The sequence below is a fragment of the Corvus moneduloides genome, chromosome 1 (assembly GCF_009650955.1).
Source record: "Corvus moneduloides isolate bCorMon1 chromosome 1, bCorMon1.pri, whole genome shotgun sequence".
Taxonomy (NCBI): Eukaryota; Metazoa; Chordata; class Aves; order Passeriformes; family Corvidae; genus Corvus; species Corvus moneduloides.
This window is the reverse complement of record NC_045476.1, coordinates 104,195,792-104,216,347: the sequence shown is the minus strand read 5'-3', so window position 1 is coordinate 104,216,347 and position 20,556 is coordinate 104,195,792. Positions and strand designations below refer to the sequence as shown.

Below are 20,556 nucleotides of genomic sequence, written 5' to 3'. Positions count from 1 at the left end.
GAGCTGCTAGACACAGTCAAAAAAAGTGTCATTAATTTTTTTAAGGGGCATATGAGGAAAGGTTGATAGAGTTGGGACTGTTCAGCCTGGAGAAGGGAAGGGTCAGAGGTGATCCCACCAAGGTTTACAAAAACCTAATGGAAGGGTGCAAAGAGGATGGTGCCAGGCTCTTTTCAGTGGCATCCAGTGACAGAACAAGAGGCAGTGAGCACACCTTGAATCACAGGAGGTTCCATCTGAGTATCAGGAAACACATCTCCAGTATGAGGTGACTCAGGACTAGCAAGGTAGCAGAGAGATTGTGGAGTCACTATCCTTGGAGATACTCAATATCTGTCTAGACATGATCCTAGGCAAGAGGCTCTAGGTGACCCTGCTTGAAAAGGGGGTTGGACAAGATGACCTCCAGAGGTGCCTTCTGAGATCAGCCATTTTCTGATTCTCTGATTTTGTAATAATTAAAGAACAGAATCGGATAATAGCGAAATAACCAGTCAAAAGACTAGACCTATTATCTGAGGTAGCAGCAGAGGTTAGACAAATCTCTATCACAATGCAGACTTGTTTTGTGGAATTTGCTCTGAGTCTCAGAAACATATACATCCAGCCTGGAGAAATCTGAAATACTTAGGCCTGTTTTTAAAAAGCTCCACTAGGTCTTCATGGGAGACTCTAAAGATTTTGGATGCTGGCTCTGGAATCTATATTTTCCACGGAACCATACTACATTACTTTATTTTTCATTTCACTGTTCCTGTGCAAGAAGTCTGGCTCTTCTAAGCAGCTGGGAAACATGAAATTTAAATGCAAAAACAGGACAATTGTAAGGAGTTAGGGCACTTGATTGCTCAAAAATCTTATGAAATAATGAAAATTGTAAAGTTAAAAGGCATTGTACGTCAACTGGATTAAGTCTTCAAAAAGTATGTAAATGACCTTGTTTACAAGTATGCTGCAGCATCTTATGTGATTGCCCAGCTGCAGTATATCCACACAGAAACATGTTTAGCCACCAGTGCATGCACGTATGCATGCAATGCCTCATTCCTTGTCACTTGCACAGAAAGTGAAATTCTTTAAATTTAAATTACTTGAATAATTTCTGTAAGACACAGGGAAAATGCATAAAGTTCAAACTAATTACTAGCAACAAGATGTTCTGCTGGTAAGTATTATTGCAAATCAATTTTAAAAGATCACTTTTTGAATTAAAAAATCCAGTTATAAAGACCGTTCAACTTGTGTTCAAAGACAGATTGCATAAGGCTTTTATAAGTAATGTTGTAATGCAGAAAAATTTGAGTATTTTCTCTCTTACAAATGCAAAATTTGTAAGTAAACCTCTTGCATTTTATTCGAATTTCCTTAGCTTTTCATATAAAATTCATTTGGGCACTTTTTTACCCTGCAACTTCAAACCTGCTGCTTTCACTGATAAAAAATAATAGATATCTCACTCTTGGAAGTCAAAAGATACAAGTTAACATTTTAATATCTCTTTTAAAAAAAGGAAGATTGAGTTTGTGTGTTCCTGATCATAGCTGGACTACAGTATACTTAATCATGCATTTTTTTTAATATCTGAAGTGCAATATATACAGTAAAGAACATGAGCAATTGCTTTACAGTTAAAAGTCAAGGGGAGGAAAATATGTAATACAAAACTCTTGTGCAGAATAACTTTTGAAGTATTTTTCTCTTTTCTTCTATAAATGAGATGTGAAGGAATTATTTGAACTATTTGAACAAACCATACACTACAAAGGTTTGATGTTTAAAATGTAAGGGTGTTTTTGCTGTTTGTGAATACAAAAACCTCCTTTTTAATAGATACATACAGAAAGTAGTCACAGTAGGTTGAAGCCATATTTCCTAATCAGAAGCAGTGAACTATCCACTTTTACTCACTGATCAGAAAACTGTAGATATATCTTTCTATTTCTCTGCCTTTGACTAGAAATAGATATTCAACTTCTATCCATCAATATTAAGAAATTTTAACACATGTACATGCTTCTCTCTAAGAGAACTTATTAGAGACCTGATTTTGCATGTAAATACTCATAGAATAGTGGAGAGAATTGCACTATTCAGAAAGCCACCAGTTATTTATCTTCAAGTTCACTAAGTCAGGTTCTTTTACAATGATTTCTGGGAGCCTAAACTGTTCCTGCCCTTGAGGCATGAAGTATAGTTCTCTATAAAAGCAGAGGTTGCAGAATTCAGTACAGAAAAGGACAATTATTCCGAGGTATTTTATGTCATTGCCTCATAGTATTTGATGATAGAGAAAAAGTATTAGAAGAAGATGGTCAGAAGATTTAAAAGCATAAAAATCTGCTCAAATAATCACTAAAATAATCCTAAACTAGAAAAACATTTCTATAAGTAAGCGCTGTTCGTGTGGTGTTCAAAAGGAACTTAGCTATTCTGCTGGAGTGAGTAAAGAAAAACAAGAAGAAAAACAACATGAAGTTAAATAGCTGTGCAAAAATCCACAAATTATTTTTTATTAGCCTAAAATGATTTTTTCCAGATGGCTCTTACATATTTGTAGTCTTCTTGAAACTTCTATATATGTCTATATTTGTACCAATGATATCAAAAGGTCTTCAAAGAAAGCCTGTAGTTTGCTAGACACTGTGGAAAGGTTCTACAATAATTATAGTGGGCACTATTATGTGCTGTATTTGCTCTTTGTTTTCTACGTTTTCTTTTAAGGGCAATACTGTGAGTATTGTTGGTCTTTCGGAGGCTACATATTTATAAACTAAAATAATGCTTCTCAAATTTTTCACTCCTTAGCAAAGTCATGAAAGAACTCAAAGCTGATAAGTGAAAATGTAGCAGTGAACATGACTCCTGCTATTTCACCTTGAAGATCTACCTGCCATTAAATCAGCAAAAAGTCATATGAAGACAAATATTGTTGAAATAACATCAACTATCACCCAAAAGTTTGATTTCTACCATATCTTATTTTTTTTTTTCATTTTTTTCTTTTGTCACTTTACTACTCTCAGCTCATACTTACAAAATTTCTTTATAGTGTAATTAATATATATAGTGATTTGCAAACTGTACTGCTATGGTGGCCTCAGTAAAGTGAGATATACTGCAAATGTTAGCAATAGTCAGACATTTGTACGCCTAAAGTATGTTTCTTTGTTTCTTTGACATCTCTTTGGAAATAAAAATGCTGTATCAACAGAAAAAGAAAAAGGGAAAAACAAAATCTATGTCTTTGCATAACTTCTTGCTAAGATTAGTCAAACTGGGCAGACAAGAAGCACCTGAATGAATTCCACTGCAACAGAGCACACGATAATAGAAGTTGCAGTTAAATTTCTCTTTTCATGCACACAGTGACAGGCTTTGAGATTTTAGCCTGCTTGCCTCTGTTGTCTATTCGGTAAACCATTTAGACTAGGGTCTTTCTCCCATGTAAATTTTGTATGGTTGGGAACCATCTCAGAAAGCAAAAGGTCTCATGAGATTCTGGGTCTCATCCTCAAATGGTGTTTGAGCTATTTGATATGTGCTCCTAAATCCCAGAAGTGAGAAGTTCCTCTTCGAACTGACCTAGTAACAAAGCAGAGCAAGAATGGGCAACGATGTCATACTCAGGCTGATCAATGGAGAGGGGAAGCCCTGGAGCCTTGATATGTGTGGGATTATTTGGCAGATCATTTTTATTATGTTAAATATTTACACTAGCAGCTGAGTGCTCCAATTAGGCATTATATTCCCTTTATGCAGGCCACTGTTTGTGGAAATTCAGGGAAAAAATGATCCTATGATGAATATTTCAAGGGCTGCATTTACCTTTGTGTGCCAGTTGCCCAAAAATATTGAAACAAGACTGAATGAGCTCAGGAGTCCACTTTATCTGAGTAATGCAGCCTTGCTGTGACAGTGCAGCTGACTTGACTGCCAGGACTGACTATCAGTCAAGGGCAGCACCCTGTCTGTGTCTCCCCAAGATAATATCCTGGAGGCTTCCTGTAATTGACTAATGGTCTCTGAACTGGACTAGGAAGAGAGATGTGCAACACTACGGTGCTTTTCCTGAACAATGTTGAATTCTAAGTATTCCTAGTCATGCAACTTCAGTGGAATACTACTAAAGACTCAGGATTTTTCTCATTGTTTTTTTATAGATGACTCCTAGCCCAGTCCAAGGAAATAACAGTTTAAGTTCATGTCAGAAGACTAGGGGAAAAAATGAGCCTGAGGGTTTAGCCACAACTGAGTACCAGGCATTACTTCTGCAGATTGAACCGATTTACACATGGTTATTTCTTGCTACCACTGAGCGCAGAATCTGCACATCCTTTTCACGATATTCATGCTGGATCAGTCCATAGGGTGGATTTCTCAGGACAGAAGGATCTTATGAGAACAGCTTTCTGACTTAAAATAGCTTTTGTTGTTTTATCATAGGAGAAATGTTTTCTCCTAGTTTTACCTCAGAACATTCAACAGAATGAATACATTCACTGTAGTGTTCTTTTGAATAGCTACATCTTTTAGAGCTGTTATAGTCAAAAATTGTACTACTTGTGCTGCTTCAAATAGTACTGTATAACCTGTAGTTTACCACACATTGTGACACATTTTCAATTAAAAAAGAAATACAACACAGTGTTTATAGCTACTAATATTCTCCTACTGGAGAATAGTAGCTGGCCATGCCAGCGATGGCATCTTTTTGAAGATAACTGCATCTCACATGAGAAACTCAAATATCTCCTCTAATTTCCACGTGTGAATATCTCACTTTCCACTTTAGCAAGAGAATTTTTCCACTGTCTTCAAATATTTTTCTCTTACAGCCTAGCAAAACAGCAGGTAGTCTTTTGCTAAAGTGAAGAATTGTGTCAGAGAGCACCAGAGGGAACTGAATTGTGTTTGTAAAAACAACTGCATGCTTAATCATCAATGGGCATATATCAGAAGGAGATGAAACAGACAAAATGCCCCAGAAAACAAGATTCTTAGAGTAGAAACAAGTGAAATAGCCACAGACAGAAAAATCCCATTCATTAGTTTACTGTGCAATTGCTAGATTTTTGAAAGTTATTGGATGAATTATGTTCTAGTACTCTCCTGTAACAAAGTCATTGTATGATTCAAAAAGTCAATGTCACAGGACGTTTTTTAAATGTATTCTGTATCCAGGGTAGAAATCTTTAGGATCAAAGGGAAAAAATCTAGGTTTTCATCCCCACTGGAACATTTTTCTTAAGGAAAAACTAGAAAAAAACCCCTAGCATATATCAAAGGAAAAGTGAAATTCATTTTTTAAACCCAATTGTCATCTCCAATTGTAATTATATATGCCCACCACAGACACTTTCAGAGAACAAGAAGAGGAATTATAAATCCACACAGCTCAGTGAATTGCTGAGGAAGACATATTAACACCAAGTCCCAAAAACAACTGTGGGAAAAGTAAATCTTCTGTCCTGTCATTTCAGAATTCATAGCAGTATCAATTTCACTGACACCAGATCTTTCCTTCTTCTTCTGCTACACTTAGGTTTTCTGGCTAGAAACTGTCCTTTCAAGGAACACTGAGCTGTTGACCTCAGCATTTTCCCCAAATGTACAGAATGATAAGATGGGTTTTCAAGAACTTTAGCTGCAGAGTATATTGGGGAGCATCTTTGGAGATATTCTAACACTTCTGCTTCTTCATCTTTTCAACTGCATAGGGCAGCAGCCCTCTCTGAGGAAGGGTTTCAGGAAGAAGTCTGTGTTAAACTGTGAATTCCCTACTTAAATTACCCACAACCTTAGGAATTTTACATTTTATTATACAAGGTGACATTCAGATATTTAAAGGACAAAAAGAATGTACTGGAAATAAGCAATAATCATTCCCCTTTTTCTAGTATTATGACATTCAACTTCTCCTGAGATTATGGGAGGAAAACATTTAGATAATTTTTGGTTAATCTAGGCTTTACAGACAGGTTTTTTGCCTTACAATTAATTTGCTTCCTATTGGTTATAACTTCATGAGAGTGACATTCCCTTTTGTTCAAATTGATAATTTTTCTCCAATTTCATGCAATTAAGTGCCAGAGAAAGTTCAAACCTCAATTGATTCCTAATACTGACCTAGAGTAGACATAAACTGTTAGAAACAAGACATGAGGTCAGCTAGGACTTCTATTATTTTGATGAGAAAAGTCCTACTGTATGCTTTACTATGTAAACCAAACATAATTCACACCAGCTCTTGCCCCAAACATTTCCAATTAAATTAATGAATAAACATTGTTCCTCATAAACAACGCTAACATATGTTTTGCTGCATGCTCACATGAAAAAATCAACATGAAAATAAGTTCTAAAACAGGGGATATTGTCTTCAATCTTTTTAATTTTTCTTTAAACAACATTCTTCTAATGAATTCTCAGTCCTCTCTGAGTAGCATTTATGCCACATGCTCTGTGTTCACAAAATGCCCTCAAACTGGTTGGTCATGAACATCACAAACAAATGAGTCTGTGGGTAAGTGGAGATTTGGAACCTAGAATCTGAGTAGAGTTACATTCATGTCTATAAAACTCTGTTGCCTCTGACTTTTCCTTATCCCAGAAACTCCACATTCAGCTATCCTTACCCAGTGATTATATTAAGTATAGGTTAGTAAAATTTTAATTCTACTATCATAACGTTTTAGGTTTAAAAATTATAGTTTACATGGAATTTAAGAGATTTACCTTTTTTCCCCCCTGTTCAAAATCTACCAGTCTGAAGCAGTGATATTATTCTCACTGGATTTACTCATAATTTTAATATTGATTCTAAAAGAAGCAAGTTTAGACCCAGAATCAGAGTTGAATTTAGCAATTGATTGAGTCCTACACTGACAGACTGGTTCAGCCAAATACAGAGACTAAACACTGATCTTTTGCATCACATTCACAAATAAGACATTGTGGTTCACTGAATCACACTTCAGAAAGGCAGTGTTCATAAGTCCTTCTGTCTACTTTATACAATACCCAATATTGCTGTGTAACTGGCTCAAGAGACAGGGAAAAGAACAGCAAAATGGGTACTGATTAGAGATTGTCTAGTTCTACCATTGATATGGTAATATTTAGAAGAAATGAGGACCCAGGAGAGTTTTGACTTGCAGCAGCAGCAGGTCAAACATGATGGCCAGTCACAGCTCTCAGGACTGTTAAGTAGGTGTCAGCTGCTTACCCAACAAGTAGACAATAATTAAATTTCATTTGACCAGATCAAGTTTTTGACTGCCAAACAGCAGGATTTTTCCTAGCTTGATTTAAAAGAGTCATTTAAAGTTCTAGAGATAACAATGAAAAAAAAGTCAACTATAAATTAAACCTTTCCTTAAAAAGTACTTAGTAAATCATTGATCTATATTTATATTGAAATATCACTGATATGCAATACTCTAGAGTACAAAGAACTGTATTATTGCTACAAATTCTTGTGGAGGATGCACATAAAATGACAGACATTCAAACTCCCAAATTTGATTTTTAAAATCTTAGGCCAGCATGTATTTTATTAAAAAAACCACTATAAAATTATTTTGTAGAATATCAGTATGACATGCATAGTTGGCAGCAGTTAATAACCAACTGCCTAAACCCCATAATGAAATCAGCATTTAGGAATAAAATATTTTTAGGAAGTATTTTCTGCATTCTCTTTTAATATTAATTTTCACGTAGACTTGAAAAATGAGCTACAGGAAAAGAAAATAAAAGAAAGGAAAAAAAATCAAAAGAAAACAAGAGGAGTGTAATACAATCTTTTGTTAACCCACATACTGCAACCAGCAGATTTGATAACATTGTCTCTTGAGCTTCAACTATCAGATAACATCTGGCAAATGATGTATGTAAGTCCTGTTACACAACATCTTCTGGCTTCTCAGTGTCATCTAGGGGACTGATATGTGACTAGAATAACACATTTCACACTGCCTGCTTCTGTCATGCTAGTACAAAATTTTAACAATGGATGTGTCACAGAAACCAGTTTATCTAATCCTGAATTCTCAAAAAATATTTTGCAGTTACTTTTTATCATCTTACTCATGAGTCAAACAAACTTTCTTAACAGAAGCTGGATATTAGATAGCCTTTTGACAACCAGGTATTAAAATAAATTTTTTTCATCTTTAATGTAATGACCTCTGTAGCAATATTTTTGAAGTGTTGATCAAAAGCATTTGTTTACTTATTTTCACAATTTTGCAGTGAATTTATTCCTTTCAGTGGCATTCTCAATTGTTTGGTACATCTCATCACCCTATAAACTAAAAAGCAAAAATTAATTGGAAGTACATTTTACAACGTGTATTCCAGACCAAAACATTTTTTCTCATTGAAGTTAAAACCTTCTCTACAAACCTATTTGAGGAAACTGCAATGTCAGGCATTCACCACCCAGTGAATTGCAGACTATGCTGCAATGATGTAAACAATATGAATTTTAAATAATCAAGAAGAGTTTTCAGAGCAAGAATATTATTATTATTATATGATAATTGTCTCTTTCAAAAAATTATCCATAAGTACTGCTCCATTTTTATTTGAAAAAGGTCCTTTGACAATGGATGCATGAACAAAAGTTCAAGTAGTGGAAGTGTAGTAAAAATGTAATGGAAACTTTATTTTATGTTTCAAATTTTAAATCCAAGGAGTGGAACCAGTACTCACTGCAAATGATTGCAGAATTTGTATCACTTCATTTTACAGCTTGTAAATCTGACTGACCAACTGAGTTGAACCAAAAAAGCTTATCTGAATTAACTATGCTTTAAGCAGATCAAAGAAAATAATTTCATTTCAGACAATTCCAGGATAGTTTTTTTAGGAACAAGGATATCTAGAGGAAGAACAGGACAGGAAGACAGAAAAATAATTAATCATGGTGTACTAACTTCAACAAAAACTCAACTTATTGAAACAAAATATTTTGTAAAAAAAAGGAAAAACAGGGATAGAGTAAGTTGAACCTATTTAAAGCTGTATTAGTTTGATACTTTGCAAATAGACAAATGCTGAATTGATATAGATCTACCACATCCCTTGCATGAAGGTAGAAAACCAGTTTCAGTTCATTAAGAGTTGAAGAAATGGTAGTTTCACTCTCCAAAACTAAAAATATTTCATTTTTACTTAGTTCAATAGATAGAAAAGTAGAGGACAGTTTTTAAATGTACTTACTTTTAAGTAAGTACCCAAGCCTAGAGATTGCCTGGATTTAGGCACATGCTTAGATGTAGGCTTCCTGAAATTCTTTGCTAAATTGAGACTAGATTTAGTGGCTTGTCAGTGCAGCATTTGAGTATAGTAAGCTTAAGCAACTGTTCTTTGGAATTATCCTTGGGCATATCAGAAAGTAATTTCAGAGATTTTTGATGGATTACAGTGTTAAATTATAGTAGCTGTTATTCTTATTTGGCCTGAAGGCCTTTATGAAAGGAACGGCTTTGCAGAGAAAAAAATAGGGACACCTAAGCATTTGGATTTGTCACAATAAAATAAAACTCTGTGCAAATTGAAAATATGTACACATTGAACATAAATTGAACAAAAAATGACTTGTTGATTTTCCTAAACAAAAGATTAGGAATATCTCTATCTAATGTGAGTTAATATTATAAGGAAAAACCCCCACATTTAATCTACTCAAATATTCACAAATATTAAACAACACCCACAATAAGCAAGTGACTCTTGCATGAACTCAATTTTATTGAAAATTGAATTCTTTTAAAATAGGACTTCAAAATTTTAACTTCTCACTGCCTCAATTTGTCATGATCATTTTAGGACAACACACCTTGTTGTATAGATTACATCAGTCAATGCTATTGAGAGGATGTTTGTTTGTATCTCCTCAGTGTATGTATAAGGTAAAAGTATATATGGTAAAAGGAAGTTGTCAGTAGCTTGACATAGGCTATAATTCCACAGAGAGAGAGAAAAGAAAGGAAAAAGCAAATAGGACTAGGTAGGGGTGTTAATAAGCTTGATTCACAGTCTTGATTTTTCACAAATTTTGTGTCTAGCAATAGATATATTGGCCAGATTTAGCCATAGAGATGACACCTACTTCTCACAGATATCATTGTATAATCTGTTTCTCACATGAAAAGGACTTTACATGATATTATTTCTCTAACCCATGACAGCAGTACAATATTAAAGATTGCAGCAGGCTCTTTGATATCTTAGCCCATAATAGAAGAAAAAGAGAAGATGGATCAAAGGCATAGATGCTCTAATGGGCAGGCTAAATTTATTTCCAAAATATTTAAAACAAAATTTGTGTCAAAGTTGAATGAAGCATGATTTTATTTTTAGACCTGCCCATGAAAGAAGCTCAAGTGTGATATCTGAAATTAAAGTATTACATAGTCTACATTACTCAACAAGACAGTAAACAAATCAAGATAGGTCTTAGCCATCAATATAGCAAAAGATATATTAAGATGACAAAAAACACCCACTAGAACTACAAATATACAAATAATATTCAATAACATTCAATCTCAGTACTGGTAAGCAGAAGGGATTCTCTGGATTGTCCTCTTCACAAAAATATGAGTACTGTCCTTAGAAAATGAACAAACGCTAGGCAATAGATGAGTGTACGCAACAAAGGGTGACAGAAGATTTACTTCTTATTGGACATGTTTCATCATTTACTAAATATTGCCTACTGCAAAAATATTCAGTTCTGGAAACAGAAACGTGACTCAGTTTTCCAAGGACTTAAGTGTACAAAGCTACTAATTATTGGGCAAGAACCCTGTTTATTAGCCAAAGGGAACTGAGTGATTTCTAACAAGAGTTTGTGTATATTTCTTTAAGGAGAATTAGCTAGAACCACTATCCAAAGAGTAAAAAATCTGTTAAGGAAAGGTAAATATCTCAGTAAAGGTCATTATTTATTGCTGCTAGAATTGAGAAATGCTTCATTAAATAAAATAGACAATAACAGAAAAAATCTACAATCACAGTTACTTGAACCTATGCAAAAAGATGACTGAAAAGAAATGATATAAACATGGGTTTTACCTAATAAATACTGACAGCTGAAGAATCAAACCTGTCGCAACTGAGTGGCTACACTAGAAAATAGTTTTTCTGCCTAACAGATGGGCCACAGTCAGACTGATTAAACAAAAGCACTGGGGCAATTGCTAAGATTTATTTGCTATACCAGTAACACCTTATAAACCTGTAGATAGAATGCATAAAGATGAAAATTGAACAGCTTAAGTATAAATAAAAAAAAAATAAGAATTGCTTCAATGTCAGCAGAACTCCAGATATCCACAATTCCAAGGTCACTAAGAGAAACTATTACAGCCAACAACAGTGTTGTCAGGACGAGACCACAACGCAACCACCTAGGAGCGCATCCCACTATAAGGTATTAGAAAATCTGCCAGATGAGAAAATCAGATGACCTGGAAAACCTTTGAAGAGTATTCAAAAACTCCTTATTTATTACATATGACACAAAGAAGTTTCCAATTTTTCCCTGAAAGAAGTGCTATAATGTCTGAATGAGAGCTACCAAGTAACACTTAACAACAGGTTTCGGAGGTGCTGTTCTGCATGTGGGTAGTGAAAATTCTCATTGTAAATAAGTTATTTATAAACACTTGTGGAAGATGACTACCCAGGCTTTCTGTTCAGTATAAATTCCATAATATCCTCCCTGATTTGCCATTTCCAAGTGCTCCATAAACATTACAGAGAAATCAAGACTTAATAGGCAAAACAAATGTCCAGGGCCCACTGGTTATTTCCTCATTTTATAAGTGTTTAAAGCAAAGGGTAATCACTTTATATCAGACCTAAGGTTAAGCTAACTCAGCATAGTATTTACACAAAGCCAAAAGTTTATCCTTAGGCAAAAGAGGATAAGAAAAAGACCATATTTAAGGAAAATCCTCTACTGCTTCTAAGATTTAGATTTAATTGTTCTGTAACAAGTAATAATATAAACTATTTATAGAATGAAAATGGTATTGTAAAAATGCAGTTTAATCTAAAAATGTTGGTTTTCTAGGACTAATTTTGAATGTATTTCTAAGCTTCCTAAAGATCCCTCACAGGTGCTCCAAAAACAGACATTTTATCAGAGAAATGAGATTCCTCTGAAAATAATATTTATCATTGCAACATCATTATCACCATTATTGGTGAGATTGCCTACAAATGAAGAAAGGTGTTTCCTGTGGAGGTGGAATAGAATTATTTGTACCTGTACTGCTGTAGAATATCCTAGCAAACCCACTCTAGAAGTCTGTGTCCAGCTTCTTATGGAATGAAAACAGGGAAAGCATTTTTGTAGAGAACAGGGGTAGTACTGATGGCAGGGGAAGCAGTAAGCATCCCTAGTTAAGTTGTCATTTTTCTTTACCCCAATGCTAAAATACTTAAAACTGTACCTTATATTTCTCTCGCTCTTGTTTTTACATGAAAGTTCAACAGAGTAGGAACTTAAGTGTTCAACTTCCTTCTGTTGGTAATATGGTACGCCCAGCATTCAGGGACTTCTAAACTAGGAAGTTCTGTACTTGCCTTTTGGGTATTGTCAGAAGAAACATATAGCTATGTGATGGCAAGATGTAATATGGGATCTGAGAACCCCACGAGACCTTTTAGATACTCATTTGCTCCACATAAAGAACAATTTTTCACTTGAAATTCGATATAAACCTGTGATCATGATTTTCAATATAATGCATCATCATACATGAGACCAGATGCCCTAATGCCTTGTAAACAGCAATGAAGTGCCTGACTTTTATAAAGTGCACTTGTACAAACATACTAAAAGTTCATGACTGAAAAAAGTTGCTTATAACAATTTGAAGTGCTGCGGCCTAGATATCTCAGTAAATAAATCAGATTCACTCTTTCAGGGTTTTTATTTGACATTACATGGTTCTGTTTCAAAACTTTAAATGAAGAGTTATAATGAGTAATCTCTCATACTTTCAAACCAACTCTGATCCCAAAGGAAAAACATTGTCTCGCTCAAGGTTGAATGATTCTGGAATTGTTTGTTGGTTCTCAGAAAACTTAACTGGATTTCAAGTGGGTAATTAGAAATAATCAGACCAGATTCAGAAGAGTAAACAAATAAACAAAAGTAAGTGAGCTAACTCACATGGATGTTCAGCTGTCCCAGATGCCTGGGAAATATCCCTTGCTTAAATACACTCAAGGGAGAGCATGGACATTAGATGACAAAATGATTTGATAATATTTTTAGATTTCTAAGATTTTTAGAACTGTGATTGAATTTAATAAATTCACATTAAATTTTTCATGAGTTCGAAAATATAAAAATTCCCCAATGAGGAAGAATTTGGGTTGTTTTTTATTTTTTTCCCTCAAGATAGACGACATAATTATTCCATTACTCTGACATTCACTGCAACAGGAATGTAAAAGTACTGTTACTCTGGTTAGAAAGTGTTTCATATTCCGCCTTTTGGGACACAGGATTATAGATCTTTTTTTCTCTTTCTATTCAGGCAGCTGAATAGAAAACATTACTGACTGACGTTTATATTAATGAGGCTAAATAAAAACACAGATGGCTTCTACTAAGTGAAGGAACTGAAAGTAATGATGTGCTATCTTAAGCCACTGTCCTGCAAAATCAGGGACCAGGATAAACAGAAATCTGATTATTCTAGCTGAGCAAGAAAGCTCAAACATAACCTCTCTCTGCCTGAATCCTTGTCTGTACTAAAAAACGGAACCTTTTTAAAGAAGAGTTGTCAATAATTTGAAGTAGTACTTGAATTTTTCTATACAAAACAGTGATTTAACACCACTTTGGAAGAAAGTCTTGAGACAAAACTTTTTAGGAAAAATGAGTGTAACAGATTGAGTCAAAGGACCCAGAACTGTGAAATGAAATTTCAAGTGTAGGCCTTTCAATGTCCCAGAGAACGACAAAACAAGAGCAAGAATGAATTATCCTTTGACTTATCTCATGGGCCTTTCCCTAGACAATCACAACTGTATTCAAAATGAACCAGATCAATCTGAAAATATTGTAACCTGATATATATAGCTCTCATACATCAGATTTCCTTAAAAAGAAACAACCCAATAAAAATGTTTGTATACATTTATGAAGGTTTCATAGCTTCAGATAGTTCAGTTTTGAAATGAACACAGTTAATTAGAACTTAAAAAAATAAAAAATAAAATTGAAATAATATAAAAAAGGTAAAGAAGTTTTCATTTGCTTATAAACTCTCATGTATACAAAATGGTTGAAAATTTACATGAAATTGAATTTGGTTATTACTGATATTAGCTGTAAGATTGCAAAAGATTAATACTTTTTCCCTTAAGTCAGAGTTTTGACATTGAAAATAGTCTATTATACCATACGTACAACTTCATTCATCCAAATGTCGCATAACACTACAATTAATAAATTACAAAAATTAAAGCCTAAATTATGCTCTTAATAAGGAACTTTTTTTGCAAAACTTTTAGCAGTTTTACCAGTTTCTGGGTGTGTTTGTGTTGGTTAGGTGTGTAGCTCTGATTTTGTTGTTAAGTGTTTTCTTCTGCAAGATCTTACCTTTCAGAGAGCTGAAAAGATCTCAGACAGAGGTTTATTTAAATGGAAAAGAATTTATGGCAAAAGACTTATATTTGTTTCTGAAACCCCAGACCCTACTGGACTTTTGCATTGTTGGATGAACTCCCAACAATTTCAATACCAAGGAGTCAAAGAAATTATTGAACAGAAAAGTTCTAGTAATTGAAAATTATTAGTCTATCCCTTAGGATTTTTCCATATAATTTCTTTTTATAGGACTTAGTCCAAACTAGTTTTAAACTGCCTTAGGTGCAGGACTATTTCCATTTGCACAGACTAATAGATCTTCATTGCAGCATTTTTCATGATAACCTAATTGATCTTTTTTTCAACTTCATCCAGTTAGCTGTTTTTATACACCCTGGAGACATAGTAAATAACTTCTTTCCCTGTTTCTCCAGGTACCATTCAAATAACAATAAATGGTTGAAGCTTCAATTTAGTCAAATTTGCTTCTTTTTTTTTTTTTTTTCTCAAATCTTGGCATGCACCCACACATTTAACATCACATTTCTTTATCCTCCATTAAGATCTCAAATACAAAAGAGGCAGATGAGAGACACACCAGGGGTAGGTGGGGACCCTCAAAGATTGCTGATACTCGAGAAATAGCTGTGTTGCACTTGTCACTGGGATGAAGAAAGCCTCCTCTGCAGGTTGAAGTTAGGAAGAGTGTCCTCCTTTTGACAAGTGAGATGAGTGGCAACAAAAACTGCATCTCCCCATAGCATTTAGCTGCTCCAGACAGCAATAGTTTCCAAAGGAGTCTTTGCTTTGGATCATTTTTGTCATGTTCTTTAAAGAGAGGCTAGCTGAAAGTTTTCTTCTGATCTCTCCTTTGTTCATAATTTAATTTTATAAGTTGTCACTACCTAAGCTGAATCTAGGTGGTTTAGGTGATGATTTCTGTATTGGAGTCCTCTCCAGCTACTCTGTTAGACTCTGGAGTGCAGTCCTCTCTGTGCTACTCTTTTATACAATCTCAAAAGCCATCATTCTGTTTTATAAATTGGCAGTGACCCCTCCCAGGGCACACATATGGACAATAGATCTCAAAATGTCATGCCTTAATAATGTCTGCATACTAAAAGACTGTCCAAATAATAATGTGGAATGTGAAGTTCTTCAAGGAGGCAGCAGTGCTGTTTAGCACTTCTCAGATTAATCATAGTCTCATTTTGGCCAATATTACTAGAAACTCCCTACTACTTGCAGAGTTTTCTATTGAAATGGAAAGAGGGGAAAAAAGAAAGAAACAAGGAAGAAAAAAGATACAGCTATGCCATCTGAAGTCTAGAATAATTTATGCTGCTGTACCAGTTTACCAGCACTGATCCTTGTGTAGAAATTCTCCTTACATCAGTAGAAAAGGAATGAGGATAAAACATGATCCATTAAATTGTCTTTTACTTGAGAGTTTTTTTAGACAGAGTAAGCTGAAGATTGTGCTATGGGTATCTTTTCAACCATAATGCACAACCCTTTGTCAAAAAAAAGGTCAAGAAATCTAAAGCAAAGCTCTTATGGCACAGGGTGAGGAAATGGTAAAAGCCCACAGACCCATGGTAAATGAGAAATAAAAATTTAACTCCGTTTTCAGAGTGGACACGCATGATTACAACAAAATTTTGTCCGTTGTCTTGGAATTTACAATAGATATATATACCTGGCTATCAGATGATTTGCTACAGAAATTCTGTCTTCTGTTGCCATCTTGAACCTTCTAAATACGTTTACCCACTGCAAAACAGTATCCTTGACTTGAAAGAAAATTTAACTATGCTGATTAATTTTATAGCTATTTTCCTTCCATTAATGAAAGAAAACCAAAAAGAAGAACAACATAGAGCATGTAGACCTGCCATCTTCTATGAGGGTACTGGCATGATTAAGGAAGAATTTTGGGTCTGCTAATTTTGGGTGATATTGTAGAGAATATTGTTCAACCTAATACAACAATTCAGCTGAAACAATAGTGACATAATTGACAAAAATACCTAATAATTACAGTGCTTTAGAGTGAGCTATATTGAAGTATGACTCATCACTCAAAACATAAGTCATAGAACTACGTCACATCCAGCAGTGCAGTGCAGTGCAGTATAGTGTAGCTGCAGCCCAAGAAGACATTTAAAATCAGCAATCTTTTGTTAATAAGTGGGGGAGCAAGGGAATTAATCAAAAGTATGACTATGAATTTTGTTTTACTTTAATAAAGTAGATTTAAACAGTGGCTAGGAATACTTGTACACTTGCAATTAAGATTTACAGCCTTTTTAGAAAAATATTTAATACATGTTACTGTTTGAACCTCTCATGTCCTCTGGTAATATTTGTAATAGTTTGCTTTATTGAGAAAGAAGAACTATTCTACTCCTCAGCTGAGGAAATGTTTGGTGAAGTGGAAAAGCGATGATGGAATTTTCTGAGATAATTACATTTTTTTATTAGAATACTTTATCAATGATCTTTTTGAAAGAAAAGCTGTACAGTGTAACAGTCAAGCATAAAACACATAACTTCCCATGAAACATTTTGAATGGTTTTCTGTAATAGCATTCACTTGAAAAAAATACTTTTAAAAACTTCAGAATCTGAAAATTTTTCCCTTGAATAAGCCTTACTTGCTATGCAAAAATACATATGACCTCTATCAATTTCCTATTAATACCTTCCTTGATAATAAACAAAGTCCCAGCTAAAGATATTATTCAACAGCAAGATAATACATCGTTAGAAAAGTTATCATGATAAGCTTTTTCTATTAAAAAGTTTGATGGTTTGTACTTACCAGGTGTAAAATTATACCGAGCAGAAAACCCAATAGATTCCAGTTCACCATCAGCAAAAAATTTAATCCACAGGAATCTGCCACTGGATTTTATCATAGGTGGATTTTGCTGTCCACAGAAACGTCCAATGATTGGGGAAAAGCCAAAAGGTCCATCTCGTACTTCAATATGGTCAAATTTACACTCCCAAGAAGGCTCTATGGAATATTTTTCATCAAAGTGTAGTTCAATGCATTGTCTAGGAGCAGCTAGAGACAAAAAGAAAATTATCTTAATATTTTTCTAACCCAAGACCCTTCAAAACTAAAGCAAAACTGAAGAAAATCAAAGATACCAATTTTGCATGCATCTTAACATTTTGTTTAAAAACTTGTTTGAAAATTAGTACATCTGTATTTTTTATAGATTTCACAGAGTCAGGTTGTCTACTGTTTTCCTTTTAAAAAGAGCACTCTTAACAGCAGTGCTTAGTAAAGCTAAGAGAGATATTTATGATGAAAAGAAAGATACAGTCAGGAACAATTTCTTCAGACATATAATCTTTCTAAGAAACTTACATATTTAGAAAAATATTTTTTCTCTTTTATTTGGGGGAGGGGTGTTAAGCAGAATACATTTTTATACCTAGTACTGTCAAAGATGATGAAGAAAAAGCTGATCAGAACTGTGCTACAGTTTGTGTAGCACAAGTGGACAGATTATGTTCCTATATGTATTGCACTGACAAACTGGAGTGTAATTGCTTATACGCAGAATTATTTATCATCTCATTGGAAACATAAGAACAAATGCAGTTAATTCTCACTTAAGGAAGAACTAGATAAGCATGATAATTGAAGAGCAAATGATATACTGAAAACCTTGAAGGAACTTCATAGTGGTCACTTAACTAGACATTAAAAAAGTCCATCTTTAGTGATAGGTACAAAGTCTAGAGATGAAATGATCTCTAAAACAAATATTCCCTGGCATCTCCTGTATAAAGCAAAAAAGTAACTGGTAGAAATATAGTATTTTATTAAAAAGAGGAAAAATAACATGGTTTGATCTATGTATTTTATCAGAGGCAGCCTCCTAGAGGTTCACTGTTTTCTACACTTAATGCTGTCCATAGCAAAAACTGCGCGCCTTCCACATCTAGAGCATAGTGCGTTAGAGCCTTTTGCTGACAAAGCCCTCTACTAAGACAAGGATTTGTTGTGTCATTGCCCGCTGTGCCTCTCATGGGATCATGTCCGACACTTTACACATATCAAAAGAGGTTTGTATTGCTATGAGCTTTGCCAGAGTTACCGTTCTTTTCTCATGAAAATATGCAAGATCAAACTCCATGCTGAGTGCATAAGCTTAGCATGGAAACTGCAGCCACTCCAGGAGTCAGTATCTCTACATTTCTTTCCTCCGGAGTAATAAGAAAACTGTCAGTGCGACCAGAACTTAAACCTTGTTTGGGTTTTGAAATGTTTTAAAATGAAGTTTTTGGCATGAACTCATTAATCGCATAAAGAAGAGTCTATTTTAAATTAACTGAGTAAGAAGATATTAGGTAAATTTTGAAACCTTTACATAAGACCACATAGTCAGATCCCTTTTACAACTATTTCATGTAAATAAATACAGCCTCATTTTATGAGGATCATTTAAGAAGGAAATTAATAAAACATATTATCTGATAAGAAAGATTATTTTAGCAGCTTTACTTACAATGCTAATATAATTGGATGATTGATATTTATTAAAACATTTAATTTAACATGAGAAAGAAACCTTTTTTACTGTTCTCAATCTGAAGAAGTGCACATTCAGGGAAGTACTTACTATTGACTTGTCATTATTTATACCAATTTACAGGAAATTTGTGATACAAATTCAATAGCAAAAGCAACGGTTTATGTTACACCTATAATTGCACCAAATTCACAGTCTGTGGAAAATTAACCTCCTTGAAAGTACAAAAAAAATTACAAAAGTAGGGTCAGAAAATAAAGATTCTAAGGGAGGTCATAGTGATGTTGAGTTTGGTGAGTTTTGAAGACCAAAGTAAATATTTTTAGATTATAGTGAAAGATTAAATACCTGAAGATGTCATTGATTAATTTTATTGAGATGTTTCTATCCTTGACTTTACACTTTTATAAAAATTATTGATTTAAACTCAACTAAGCAATACTAGGACAGAAGAGAGCAATCAACAACTTTCAGTCTGGGATCATATTCTGCATGTTCCTATTCCATTTAAGGAGATTTGTTGAGAACTGTTTATCATTCACCTAAGGACCACAGTCAGGTGTCAGAAATTCTATCCTGACAACACTTCAGGTAATCTTAAGAATGTTCATCATGGCTTGAAAGTCTTAGACATGCACGACTCCAATGTTATGCTTTTAACCTGCCTAGAGTTTATTGTCATGTTTTAACGTCACAAACTAGATACGAAGATCAATTCTCCTACAACTGTTAGTGTCATACACCAGCATAACACAGTGTATGGCTTCTGTGCTTCCCACAGCCACAAAGTACTTCAAAAATGGCTTGTGCCATTATCATAACATATTTGTCCTTTACAAACTTTCTTTTCTGCTGCCTTATTCCATACCAAGAAAAGCATTACAAGTGCTGACCCATAGTTAACCCTTAACAGGTGTTTGTATTCAAGACTCATGTAACATGTTAGAAATGGCCACAGGGCCCTCAGAGCTTAGTTCAGTCATTTGACATGATTTTTGGTGTTGAAAAGGAGCCCTAGAGCCAGCTCTAGCCTTGGTATAATACAAAAGGAAAGATTGTGGGCAAATTAGAATTAGGCCTACAGTTACACGTGTCATCTATTGACTGGGTGAATGCACAACCTGAGAAAAAGCACAATTTCCACAAACTCCACGTAGGTCTCTGAATCTCACATTGCTAACCAGTTTTATGATCAGAATATTGCTATAGTTTAAACCATTCTGCTTTTATTTATTTTTCAACAAAGTCAAGATGAGGCTTTTCCTAGTGAAGCTCAGATCTTGCTAAAGGATCAGAGAGAATCGCATCAGCTCCAGGACGGCTCAAGAGTTTCCACTTTTCCCCAAAAGTTCCATAGAGTCTTCACTCTAAGAATGGAGC

At 34.4% G+C, this 20,556-nt stretch overlaps 1 protein-coding gene across 12 annotated transcripts in view; it reads right to left on the bottom strand.

Moving 5' to 3' along the window:
* The window catches only part of NETO1 (neuropilin and tolloid like 1), an 84,054-nt gene that overhangs the window by 51,806 nt on the left and 11,692 nt on the right, over positions 1 to 20,556 (bottom strand). For all 12 annotated transcript variants that reach the window (XR_004242377.1, XR_004242375.1, XR_004242371.1 and 9 more), the window contains exon 4: positions 17,448 to 17,696. Coding sequence is in view for 7 of the 12 variants with exons in the window: in XM_032120934.1 (XP_031976825.1) it covers positions 17,448 to 17,696 (249 nt within the window). In the remaining 5 variants the exon portion in view is untranslated. The remainder of the gene's footprint in view (positions 1 to 17,447; positions 17,697 to 20,556) is intronic.